At 41.2% G+C, this 14275-nt stretch overlaps 1 protein-coding gene across 2 annotated transcripts in view; it reads left to right on the forward strand.

Moving 5' to 3' along the window:
• Nucleotides 1–8424: 8424 nt before the first annotated feature.
• NUSAP1 (nucleolar and spindle associated protein 1) overlaps nt 8425–14275 on the forward strand; it is a 354820-nt gene continuing 348969 nt past the window's right edge. Inside the window, exon 1 of one of the 2 annotated variants that reach the window (XM_089686683.1) lies at nt 8425–8700. In XM_089686683.1, the coding sequence (XP_089542809.1) occupies nt 8608–8700 (93 nt within the window). In that variant the 5' untranslated portion in view covers nt 8425–8607. The remainder of the gene's footprint in view (nt 8701–14275) is intronic. The other variant, XM_089686682.1, reaches the window with a different exon arrangement.

Raw genomic sequence — 14275 nt, forward strand, 5'->3', positions numbered from 1 at the left:
TTGTGACTACATATTCAACACAGTATAAGGCAATAAATAATATTATTAATAAAAACTGGAATGTCCTCATGACTGACCCTGTCCTGTCTAAAATTCTACCAGATAAGCCTGAAATTATCTTTCGGAAAACTAGATCTTTACGCCATCGCATAGCTCCGAATGTTGTGAATCCCCCTGAAAATGTCTCTCTTTTCTAACCTCAATGGCTTTTTTCCGTGCAACAAATGTGTAATTTGCACAGTGAGCAAAGGAAGAAAGCACAAAATATCTATATTTCACTCACAAACCACAGGAAAATCCTATGACATTGACAAATGCATTACCTGTAACAGCAGATATGTAGTATATTTGTTAGAGTGCCCCTGCAAGCTCCAGTATATAGGACGCACTACTAGATGCCTACGTGACAGGCTTAGAGAGCATATTAGCAACATCACAAAAGGCTATAAGGAGCACTCATTATAGGTTGAAACATAAGACCCAACATCACTTAAGTTCACAGGGATAGATATGGTTCGATCCCACTGGAGAGGTACCAATAGACTACGTACTGTCTCCCAACTTGAGACCCAATGGGTACATGAGTTACGCACCTTGCATCCTCTGGGATTGAACATAGACATTGACATTAATTGTTTCATTAATAACAGCTAGGCTCTTTGAGTATACATTTAGGTTTTATATTTTCGTATTTTAATTTAATTTGCTTATATATGTTATTTATTTTATCTACTAATGAGTATCATTTTATGAGATTATTAATTTTTTAATATGCATTTACCTATATGTATTCCTAGTTTACTCTGAGTTTAATACTGTTATAACTTTTATAAGGAGTCTTTTGACTCCTCTTTTAAATAAAGGACTGACTAATCATTTTTATATGCGAGTAAGATATTATTCAGAATGAGACAATGACAAGGATTTTTCCATGGAATATAGACACTATCATAAATTTTCATATGGGGATATAAACTTCAAATCTTGCTAATACTAATATATATATATATATATATATATATATATATATATATATATATATTCTTTATCATATTTATTATCAATTTTATTATAAATACTTTAACATTCAATATGATAACTTTGACAAAATGGCGCACGCTTCACTGCATGTGCCCACTATACACTTCATATAGAAAATGGCACCTGTTGAATACCTATGCGCCACGTTATCCCTCATGGTCCATGGAAAAATGGCGCTTGCCCAATGCCTATGCGCCACGTTATCCCTCGTGGTCCATGGAAAAATGGCGCAGGCATAAACACGTGCGCACTGTGATCTGTCTCCAGGAAAATGGCGCTTGCCGAATACGCATGTGCCATTGCTTAAACTATTGGCGCACGGTTTGGCATTATTGACGATCCACCCAGACGGCGTGTGTGGTACACGAAACGCGTAGGAGGAGTCAATAACGCTGTGACGTCACGCCGCCGGAGCAACGTGGAGCTCCGGCGGCCATCTATTCGCCAGGACGGTTAGTCCTAGTTGCACTGTTATTTGTACTTTCCACCTGGAAACCTGCCACCTTCTGGATGTTTTATGCCTAAATAAAATACCTTAACATACTACACTATGGAGTTTCTTCTGCTTTAAACTCCCTTTTGGAGGATTACTTCACAGATTCGCAGGACTCGCAGTAAGGATTCCCATACACCCATTGAGCTGACCTGTCCATCCCTAAAAAGGTCCCCGGTAACTTTGTCATCACACACCAGAGGTTACAAGATCCAGGCGTATTCAGTGAGCGATTCATCTTCATTCCTGACCAGACCTTGATGATCCTTAGTGACTTCAAGATATTTATATACAAATGTGCATTTGATTATGCGCTCTGGTGAGTGCGCATTCTTATCACTTCTGACTGCACAAACACCAGTTTCTGGTTGGAATAAGGATTCATGTTTTCTGACACCGGCTACGAACTTATTTATACAACAATTGTCACTTGTATCTGTGATATATTTTAGCGCTGTACTATATTTAAATTTGTCTGTTTGAGGTTTATTTGGTTACCTGAGTGCCTAGCAGCTTTTTAGTGCGCTCGCAACTACACATTATCTGTACCCCTTCAATAACTGTATATATGAGACCCGGCGATTAGCGGGAATCACTGACAGAGAGCACAGCTGCAGTAGCTATGCTGTGAGTTCTCTGTCAGCTCCCGACATGCTGATCCGGAGAGAAGAGTTTATCTCTCCGGATCAGCGTGTTCCCGTGCAGTACACCCCCCCCCCCGCCCCCTAGTAAAACACTCCCCTCACACAGTTAACCCTTTCAGTGAATAAAAAGGTTAACCCCTTCCTCTCCAGTGCCATTAGTAAAGTGTCAGTGTTTTTTTTTCTGCACTGATCACTGTATTGGTGTCACTGGGGATGTCAGTGACCCCAAGTCAGTTCCCGCCAGTGTCAAAGTACGCCGCAGTCCCGCCATAAGTCGCTGATAGCCGCCATTATTAGTATAAAAACAAAAAAAAAAACAATTAAAAATCCCAGTATCTTTTCCGCCATTTGTAAACGCTATAACTTTCAAGTAAACCAATAGTTTAAAACACGTATTTTTTTTTTTTAGCAAAGACATGTCGCAGAATGCATTTTGGCTGAAATTTATGCCGAAATTTGATTTTTAAATTTTTTTACTGGACATGTTTTATAGCAAAAAGTTCAAAATATTGTTTTTTTTCTCAAAATTGTCAGCCTTTTTTTTTATAGCGCAAAAAATAAAAAAATGCACAGGCGATCAAATATCACCGAAAGAAAAAAAAAAAAAAAGGACATAAATTTAATTTGGGTGCAGTGTTGCATGACTGCGTATTTGTCAGTTAAAGTAACGCAGCACCGTAACACAAACCTCTGCTGTAACTGCTTCCTGACCACCCTATAGCAGGAATACTGCTACAGGGCAGCATGGGTGCACAAAAGCATATATATATATATATATATATATACACATACACACACACACACACGATTTGCGCTCCCATGTTTTCACGCCCCTCCCAGATAGCGTCAGATTGCCCGTCAGTACACCAGTCATCACATTCAACCCCTTGATTGCCAGGAGCACGCTCATGTACAATAAACCTCCATTGCTAGTATAGTGTCTGAACGGGTCAATATCTTTGAACAGATCAGAACTATACCAGCATTCACATTAGTATAGCGTCCCCAAAAACGCAGCGTTAGTGGGATCAGCCCCGGCACCTGCGTTTAGCCCCTACGCTTACCCCCCCCCTTTCTCCCCCAGCAAGTGCAGTGTCAGTAGGTCACTGTTACTTGATACATTGCACACAAAACCGCAGTGTTCGCAGAATCAGGCCTGATCTCTGTTAGCACTTGCCGGTAAATTTTGATGACTCTCATAAGCATCAGAATGCCAGTACTGGTGCCGCTCTACCTTTTGGTAAACTGGCCAGTACCAGCTGTCTAGTACATCTTGGTCTTTCACATACCTCCTTGATTTTTGGAGCTGTTTTTTTACGGAATATCTGTATGCGTTGATTGTGGATCAAAGCAATTTATATGCACAACGATTTATCGCCGCCAACCCAAATTCAAACCTTGCCAGACCAGTAGCATGGAAACTCATTACGGTTTTCGAATTTACATTTTTTGGGGGCCTAACCCTCAACATGGACATTACTGAAAAAAATGAATTGCGGTTGTATTGGTCGGCAGACCGATTCATCATATGCCCATGTTCTCTGCTGCCATAGCCAGGCATAGATATGAGAGTATAATGTGTTTTATGCATTTCAACGACAATACACTGTCATCCTCAGGGTGACCCTGAATTTGACTGGCTCCACAAAATTCAGCCCCTCGTAAATCACCTTAATCAAAAAATTTGCAGATGTCTATACTACCCAGCAAAACATCTGTGTCGATGAGTCCGTCATTAATTTTTCTGGCCGCCTTGCATTCACACAATTTCTCCCCTGCAAGCGTGCCAGATATGGGGTCAAGATGTAGAAGACCTGTGAGAGGGCAGCAGGCTATACTTATAAGTTTTGGCTTTACGAGGGAAAAGATAGTCACGTGGAGCCCCCTGGATGCCCAGACTACATGGGGAGCAGTGGCAAGATAGTTTGGGACTTGGTGTCATCCTTTTTCCATATGGGGTACCACTTATACGTAGACAATTTTTATTCAAGCGTGCCACTATTTAGACATTTGTTCAATCTTGGAACTGGCGCTTGTGGCAAAGTGTAACCTAATGTGTGCCCACCATTAGAAGTGGGTGGATGCAGGGCGGTATATTCTAATGGTGGGCATACCACACACTTTTTCTGGCAGAGATTTCTTCTCATTTTTGTCATTCAGACCACAGGCTGCATGAAAAAAACAAAACAAAACAAAAAAAAAAAACACAACATAGTATACCCAACAAGGACCAGTGACGTACTGTCACGGACAGCAGAGATTAGCTTTCGGGGACAGCTGTGCAATAGTAAAGTACACCCCCCCGCCCACTAGTACAACATGCCCCTCGCACAGTTAACCCTTTGATTGCCTAAAAAGTTAACCCCTTCCTCCCCAGTGCCATTAGTACAGTGTCAGTGTTTTTTTTTTTTTTTTGCACTGATCACTGTATTGGTGTCACTGTGGATGTCAGTGACCCCAAGGCAGTTCCACCCCAATGTCAGAATGTCCGCCATAAGTCTCTGATCGCCGCCATAAGTCTCTGATCGCGTAAAACCAATTAATTTACACGTATTGGGATTTTTTTTTTAGCAAAGACATGTCGCAGAATACATTTTGGCAGACATTTATGACACAATTTGATTTTTACATTTATTTTACTGGACATGTTTTATAACAAAAAGTCCAAAATATATTTTTTTCCTCAAAATTGTTGGGTTTTTTTATAGCGCGAAAAATAAAAAACACGCAGGCGATTAAATACCCCCCCAAAAAAGCGCAATTTGTGGGGAAAAAAAAGATGTAAATTTTATTTTGGTGCAGCGTTGCATGACTGCGCAATTGTCTGTTAAAGTAACGCAGCGCCGTAACACATACCGCTTATGTAACCGCTTCCTGACCTCCCTATAGCAGAAATACTGATACAGGGCGGCACAGGTGCACAAAATCACACACATTATATATATATATATATATATATATATACATACATACATACATACACACACACACACATATACACACGTGATTCGCGCTCCCGTGGTTTTCACGCCCCTCCCAGATGGCGTCAGATTGCCCGTCAGTACACCAGTCATCACATTTAACCCCTTGATTGCCAGGAAGACGCTCATACACACTAAACCTCCATTGCTAGTATAGTGTCTGAACAGATCAATATCTTTGATCAGATCAGCACTATACCAGCGTTCACAAAAATGCAGCGTTAGAAGGATCAGCCCTGGCACCTGCATTTAGCCCCTACATTTACCCCCCCCTTCTCCCCCAGCAAGTGCAGTGTCAGTAGGTCACTGTCACTTGATACATTGCACACAAAACCGCAGTGTTGGCAGAATCAGGTCTGATCTCTGTTAGCACTTGTCGGTAAAATTTGATGACTCTCATATGCAGCAGAGTGCCAGAACTAGTGCCACGCTACCTTTTGGTGAACTGCCGAGCACCAGCGGTCTAGTAAATCCTGGTCTTTCACATACCTCTTAGTTTGTAAGCTCTCAGGATCAGGCCCTCCTATCCCTCTTGTATTGAACTGTATTGTCTCCTATATTGTAAAGAGCTGAGCAAACTGTTGGCGCTATATAAATCCTGTATAATAATAATAATACCAGCACTGCAGTATGACTTGGCGAAGTGGTGAGTCCTATAAGTGTAGTACAAGCTGGTGCGGTGGCGAGCACAAGTATTGTTCGGATTTATGAGGGAAAAGATAATCACGTGGAGCCCCCCAGATGCCCAGACTACATGGGGAGCAGTGGCAAGATAGTTTGGGACTTGGTGTCATCCTTCTCCATATGGGGTACTACTTATACGTGGAAAATGTTTATTCAAGCGTGCCACTAATTAGACATTTGTACAATCTTGGAACTGGCGCATGCGACAAAGTGTGACCTAATGTGTGCCCACCATTAAAAGTGGGTGGATGCAGGGCGGTATAGTCCAATGGTGGGCATACCACACACTTTTTCTGGTAGAGATGTCCTGCAGAACAAATTAAATTTGTAAACCGAGGTACTGGTACATCACTGGACTTTGAATGGTTATAACAGGATGATGCCTACAGCCGCAAGCATCATCCTGGTATCTTTTTTTTCAGCCGGCAGTCGGCTTTCATGTAATAAAAGCAATGCTAGTGGCTAATTAGCTGCAGGATTGCTTTTACAAGCAGCGGAAGACTATACCCCCCTCCCCCACGGCCTTCTCAGGCAGTCCGTTGCCATCGGGGCAACCTGAGAATGCAGCCGGTGTTTCTGCTAGCTGACCATAGAGCTCATTGGAGACCAGAATGGTGCCAGTCATCTCTATAGCCTAAGAAATCAGAAGCTATAAGCACTTCATCACTTCAGTTTCACAGGATATAAACAGCGCCATTTGTAAATTGGGAAAGCATCTGATCACACCGATCTTGGTATGATTAGATAATGTAAGGGCAGAGGAGATATCTAGAGTCTGATAGAACCCAGATTTCTCAAAAAAGAATATATGACAATGCCCACTGAAGTTATAGGGGATATTTGCACTCCCTGTAATAGCATTAAAAGTGATTAACAAAAAAAAAAATCCTGGCCCCCCCGGCGCATGCGGAATACATTTTGGCCTAAATTTATAACTAACTTTGAGTTTACTATATATTTTTTATAGCCGAAATGAAAAAAAAAATCATTTTTCTTCAAAATGTTCAGTCTTTTCTTGTTTATAGCGCAAAAAATAACAAGCGCACAGGTGATCAAATACCACCAAAAAAAGCTCTATTTGTGTGGAAAAAAAGGATGCAAATTTCGTTTGGGTACAGCATTGAATGACCGCGCAATTATTAGTTGAATTTGTGCAGTGCCGAGTAGCAAAAAGAGGCCTGGTCATTAAGGGGGGTAAATCCTCAGGTGACAAGTGGTTGAAAAAAAAAAAACAAAAAACAACTTGAATTACCTATTTTCCAAAGTGTGTGTGTGTGTGTGTGTGTGTGTGTGTGTGTGTGTGTGTAAAAAAAATCACAACTTCAAAAAAAAGCCACCAAGCCTCTTACTATATACCTTGGGGACATTTGGGGGGTATTTGTAACGTCCTGGCATGTTAGGGCCTCAAGAAATATGATAATTCCTAGATTGTAAACTCGAAAGAGCAGGGCCCTCGAACCCCTCGTGTATTGTATTGTTACTGTCTTGTCTCGTCTCATGTTCTGTCCCCCTTGCTAATTGTACAGCGCTGAGCATACCCTTTGGCGCTATATAAATACTGTATAATAATAATAAGCAGTCAGTACTTCAGGTGCGATCCATTTACAATGATAGGTACCATAACTTGTAGACTCCAACTTTCACACAAACCAAATAACATGCACTGATTTGGGTTATTCTGACCAAAGAAATGTAGCAAAATACATTTTTGTCAAAACTTATGAAGAAAAATTGCTTATTTCCAAAATTTTGTAACAGAATCTAAGAAAAACACTTTTGGCTCCAAAATTTTCGTTTTTATTCAATTTTTAAAAATAAAAAACCCAGGAGTGATTAAATACCACCAAAAGAAAGCTTTGTCTCAAGAATAATAATCATTTTATATGGGCACAGCATAGCATGATTGTCAAAGTGCAAGTGTATTGAAAGCTGAAAATTGGCCTAAGCAGAAAGGGGGTGAAGGTTGTTAAACTTCATGGCTCGAAAACAGATGAACACCCCTTTACAAACAACTCAGTACTGACTGAGTGACCCCCACACAACATTCCTAACCCCATCTTCCCTTAGTATATACAAACTTCTTAGAGTACATACTCCTCGTTAAAGACCCACCTCACCAGATGCCAGAGGACGTTTTCTCGGCAAGATTCCCTCACACTGAGCTCCAACTATCACTATAACAACGAGGGGGGGGCGTAGACTAAGGAGGAGCATCGGGGGCATGCGGAGCAGCACAGAAACGTTAAGTGGTCGCGGCACGCCCAGTGTGTCAGCACCGCAGTTAGTACGCCACTGCATAAGGTCAGTGTACACAGTAGAACAAAAAATAGTTCTTACGCAAGAGTAATTATCTCCTCAGCAAGCATTGTCTCCAAAACTCTGAACGTGCGCTTTTCCCGACGGCTCATTGTAATCGTTTACAATAACAGCCGAATTAAGCGGAGCCCCTAAAGTGGGCGTTAATAGGCGGGAGAAGATGCTCCGGACTTAAAAACTGATTGGCTGTTTCACTATCTCGTAGTAAATGAGGGCGAACGACTCCGCAGGACTACCCAAAATGGGCGGTATTTGGCGGTTATATTACTGGTTTACAAGCTGGTTGGCTGAGCGCTTATCTCACGCTATGCCTCTCCAGTAGTGAATAACAGCGAATGAGTTTGAAAGGAAGCCGTTAGCGAATTGCGCGCGTGGTTTGAAATATTTCTGTCAGTGTCTGTTGACATCTGACTACAGATCGTGTCGGCTGGAAGGTGTGTGTAGAGCCATGGAAGTGCCATCCGTACTGAAACTAGATGGTTTGAAGTATTCGGATTTGCAAAAGCTGGCTAAGCAGGCTGGACTTAAAGCTAATTTAAAGGTGAGAAGAATCATACAGATAGTATTCATTGCATCACACAGTTCTGAACCTTCTTTGTTGTCATTTATTTTCATGGTGGAGTTTGGGACTCTTAAACATTTCCATACCGGGCACTTTTACCCCCTTCCTGCCCAGGCCATTTTTCAGGTTTCAGCACTCACACTTTGAATGACAATTGTGCGGTCAACATTGTACCCAAACTAAAATGTTATCGTTTTCTTCACACAACTAGAGCTTTCTTTTGGTGGTATTTTTATTTTTTGCTAAATTAACAAAAAAAGACCAAAAATTTAGAAAAAAAACACGTTTTTCATTGTTTGTTATAAAAGTTTGCAAATAAATAATTGTTCATAAATTTAGGCCAAGATGTATTCTGCTACATGTCTTTGGTGAAAATAATAGGATGTATGTTTTAGTCTATAGGAAAGTTTTATAGTGTTCACAAACTATGGGATATATCTGAATATTGATCAATCCTGAAGTACTGACAGCCAATCTAATTTCTTGAGGTCCAAGAATGTCAGAACAGTACAGATATCCCCAAATGACCCCTTTTTGCAAAGTAGACAGTCCGATGTACTTCATAACAGGCATGGCAAGTTTTTTGAAGTTGTGTGTTTTTCTGAAAAATGACAAAAAAAAAATGAGAATTTTTTTTCACATACTATCACCAGTGCAGTACAACATCATCATATAACTGGCATGGTGGTGATCAGGGACACTGACTGGTGACAGTATGAGAAAAAAAAAATATATATTTTTTAATTTTTTTTACTACGTTTTTCTTTTTTTAAAGATTTTTTTTTTATATATTTCACTATGACCAAAGTAGTATGTTACCATAGTAACATTGTACTACTTTGGGGAAGTGATCAGTATTTTTTTTTATTTTTTTTTTTTTACACAATTTGCTTATAGCAAAGAATTACTTTGCTATAAGCAAGCATTTACCTGAATGACATCGATTCATTCAGGTTTTTTTTTTCTTTTTTTTTTTTTTGTGCTTAGCTGTGATTTGGCCATGGTTAATCACATGACACAGCTGGGCTGTGATTGGCCCAGCTTGTGCATGTGATCGCTGTGACCATTCACAGCTAGCCACACTAGTATACAATGGATGACATGAAGCCATCCATTGTATACAACTGTCATGTGACCTGCTGTGATTGGTCACAGCAGGTCACATGGTACCGGCAACGGGGCCGGTACTCAGATCTGTCATCGGCCGTGTCCGAGGTACAAGGCCGGTGACAGACCGCACCGCTCTGCAGGCGCACAAACTGCGCACGCCCGGGAGTATGCCATATGGCATCCACCTGGAACGCTGAAGGATTTTGCCGGCCGCCAAACTGCCATTGGCCGGGCGGCTAATGGTTAATCAAAATACTGTGCTTGTCATGGGCAACACTTATATGGTTAAGTCCTAATATGTAGTGATGTGTTTTATCTGTTGATTGCATATATTTTTTTTGTTCGTTTTAATTTTGTTTGTAATGGGGAAAACATAATCAGTGAGTTTATGTTGGTGGAATAAGTAAGCATGGTAACTTTTTACTCCTGGTTCTGTGTGCTTACCAGTAACTAAGGCACCTTTGTACACAGATGCTTAAAAACACAACATTTAAGGCTAGTTCATACTACAAAAATGCACTCCGGATACACTTTTGCTACAGTTCACACCACACGCAGTTCCGGTGAACTAGGCTAGTTCACACTAGATGCAGTTCAGTGTGCTTTTTTTGCAAATGCATGCAGTGTTTTCCATGTATTCCAATGGCCCTGGTTCACACCAGTGCAGTCAGTTTCTGATGCAGAAAATAAAGTAGAATATGCTGCGTTTTTTTTCTGCACAGAACCATACTTGGACATGGCAAACTACACTGGACCTGCGTGTGGTGTGAACTGTAAGCCAAAACGTATCTGGAATGCATCTGGACTGTGGTTTTGTAGTGTGAATTTGCCTTAGGCTTTTTTCTTTAATCTGAATGCAGCCCTTTGTTTACTTGTGCTGCATATAGATAAGATACAAAATCTGCATTTAGGGCTAGTTCACACTGCATGTAGTGCTTTTTATCTGCATCAAAAAAAATAGGAAGTAGGTAATATGGGATCTAATTGCGTAGTTCACACTAGCACAGTGCCTTCCAGTGCTTTTCAGTTCCAGAACAAAAAAAAGCTGTTTTTTTTTTTTTGTTTGTTTTTTTTCCTGCAAATTACTGTACCAGAAAGCAGTAAAAAGCATAACAAAAGCACTGGACCCAAGTACAGTGGGGGAAAAAAGCATCTGGAAACGCGTTAAAAAAGCACATGCAGAAAAGCATCTGGAATGGATCTGGAGGACTTTTTTGTGGTGTGATCTGGCCTTTATGGACAGTATATGCATACAACACAACCCAAGAAAAGCTATGTGTAGATACATTACACAGTTCATCCTTTGTTATTCAGGAGTTTTCTGCTAGGAATCTGATGTTCATACATTTTTGCGTTTAGCAATGCTGTGAATCCCAGCAGCAATAATCTACTGATTCCTACAGCTATGATTGACAGCTGTTTGCCGATTGCTGCAAAGGCTGTAAAGTGCAATGATAGGCTGCTGGGCAGCCACACATATTTGTGACTAGTAACACAGCCTGTAGTGTTTGCGGCTGGATGCACACACTTTTGGGGTTGCTCCTATTCACTTGCAGCATGCTAAGGAGCCACACTTGAATGCAGAGATTGGAGCTGTCTCCCTACAGCTTCTCCCTACAAGCCCATAGCCAAAAAATGTCAAGGCCCCCCGCCCCTCCTCTAAGCTAATAGGCTGATTGAGACTGTGCGGTCTACTGTTGACTTTCTTATAAAGGTCAGAATTTCAGGGGAGCAGCACTGAGAGCAAAAGCCAGCAGCATTAAAAGTGCAAGTTTACAAAAATCTGTTAAAATTGTTTACGGGGGAATGTTACTTTCTTCGATGTGTGATGACTGAACTCCAGTTTAGCTAATTTCCAAAATGTGTTGGATTACTATGGGTTAAGTCCAAAGAATTTATCTCTTTTGTTTCCAACTGACAGTTTTCCTGGAGCTATAGCTATACTCTCAGCACTTTGTCTTTTTGTAAATGAGTTCACATCCAAAGTGGCATGTCTTTGGCAGAAAGAGGGGAGGAGTGGGCAGAGCAGCTGTATGCAATTCTGTAGCTGCAGGAGCTGAGACCAGAAGGTCCAACGATGGAAATATAGCGATGGCTCTCAATGAATATGTAAATTAAAGAGATATAAGTCTACACCAATGAGGGGGCACTATTCCATCTACACTGACACTAATGATGGGGCACTATTACTCCCACTGACACCAGTTATACTTACATCAATGTTCTGGCCCTTGCTACAGCCCGGGCTCCCTCCTTCAGGCACAGACACTTACCCATCAGCTGTCTTCCTTCTCCAGCCGTTCTCCTCCTCTTCACCGGCTCCAGCTGCTCCCTCACTTGATCTTCAGTTTTTGCACTGCCACTCACCTCCTCCTGTCCAAGCTCCGCCTCCTCGCCTGTGATTGGCCGCCTGTGTGCCTTTTCTGAGCTACAGATTTGGCGGCCAATCACCGGTGAGGAGACGGAGCTTGCAGAGGGAGGGACAGGCTGCCCAGTGATTCCAGGGGTGTGGCCAGATTCGAGGGGCGGCTTGTCATCCCGCCCACATTGCAATCAAGATCCAGGAAGATGAAGACACTGGACGGACACCCTCTGCAGCCCTCCTCCAGCAGTGGTCTCCTCCAGGACTGGATAGACGTGGGACACGGAGTCGCTGACACAGGTAAGACACAGCAGCCCCTGTCACTTTCCCATGGAATTTGGAGGGATTATATTGCAGGTTATGTCGTTTTTGGATGTTTTTTTGACCCATAAAATTTATTTATTTTTTTTTTTGTTAGCAAAAAAAATGCTAAAAACCCCAAATGCGGAAACACGCAGGAAGACGCTGCTAAATGCTAATGCATAAATGCTAAAAAAACTGACCTTATTCCTGACTTTCTGGAGCTTTTCTATTAGCTTCCTCAAGAGCGATCTGCAAACCAAAATTTCAAATCGTCAAACAAGTGAAATGTAGAAAATTGTTGTGAACAATTGCACTTCTAGTTGATAAGAATTTTCAATTGTTTTCCATGCCAGGTTTGAGCATCTGGTCATCAAAACAAAAGGAGATTGTTGGGAATTCTTGGTCACTGCTCGCTTCCCTGAAGCAGTACAATTCTGGTACCAGAAATGTTCTAGTCTTCACACTACCTATGGTCATCTTGAAGAACCCACGATTCAGATCTGATGAAAATGGTTGTGTGATGTGGGGTTCTCCAAGCATTCATTAGGTAGTATCATCTTTGACCTCCGGTTCCTGCCTCTAGACACTTGGCAAGTTAAAAGGCAGAACCTCTTAAGCTGGCCATAGACTGGTTGAATCTTGGTCGATTTAGCAAGGACCATCCAAGATTCGAACCATGTATAGGCAGGCTGATTGTACTCCATATGATCAATCAGTTGTGTTAGGGGAAGGGTTGTACCCAAGACAATCAATGGACATTCAGCCTGCCCATAGTTGGTTTGAATCTCAACCTGTCCCTGCTGAATCGGTTGAGATTCAAACTATCTATGGCCTGCTTTAGTTGCTATATCTCTGAACTTGCATAAAAGTTTGGTTTAATCTAATGCCTTTAGGAGTTCTGTCTCTCCTTCCCTGAATCAAGTTTAAGATTCCTTTAGCAACAGCTGCAGGTAGCATCGTACCAGACCCTTAAGATCCTGGATATTTATCCCAGCAGGTAATATTTGCTCAATATCGTGCTAGACCCCAAAATTTGAAAATTCATTGCAATGGTCATCCTGCTTCTCCACATCATACTTTTCAGTCAGTGGTCAGTAGGTTCTGCTTGGGATGATTTTCCTTATTCCCATGTTTAGCAAGGTACATTTATAAATGTCCTGGAATTCAAAGGGTTAAAGCAAGGTCATGGTGTTTTGGCGGTTATGCCACCTGACTTATTCACTTGATGATAAATAAAATAAGTGATTACAACCTTTTTGTCTATACATGAATTTAGCCAATCCTCATGTGGCTATTACCAATAATGTTAATACCAAATGACAACTGTGCAAAAATTAAAGATCTAATTTATTTGCACATAAAAGAAGCTGACTACTAATCGGCTATAGTAATACCTCTGTTTATGAATTTAATTCGTTCTGGAGGACTTTTCATATAGCAAAAAATTTGTAAACCAAAACGCCGTTTCCCATAGGAATGCATTGAAAACCAATTAATTTGTTTTGGAGATCAGAAAAAAAATAAACGTTACTAAAATACTGCATGAGTTATTTTATCAAGTCTTCAGTATTTTAGTAGTGATAACCATGTGTTAATGTTTCAGCTGTCAGCGGGGTTCCCCACTGACAGCTGAATGTAAAAGAATTTCCGACAATGAAAAAAATAATTTAAAAAATAGCATGAGGTCCCCCCTCCCATCCTTACCAAGCCCTTTGAGTCTGGTATGGATTTTGATGGGAACTCATGCCAAAATGTAAAAAAAAATGGCGTTGATGGGAG

The sequence above is a fragment of the Staurois parvus genome, unplaced genomic scaffold (genome assembly GCF_062004578.1).
Source record: "Staurois parvus isolate SC_StPar_1 unplaced genomic scaffold, SC_StPar_1.0 ptg000406l, whole genome shotgun sequence".
Classification (NCBI taxonomy): Eukaryota; Metazoa; Chordata; class Amphibia; order Anura; family Ranidae; genus Staurois; species Staurois parvus.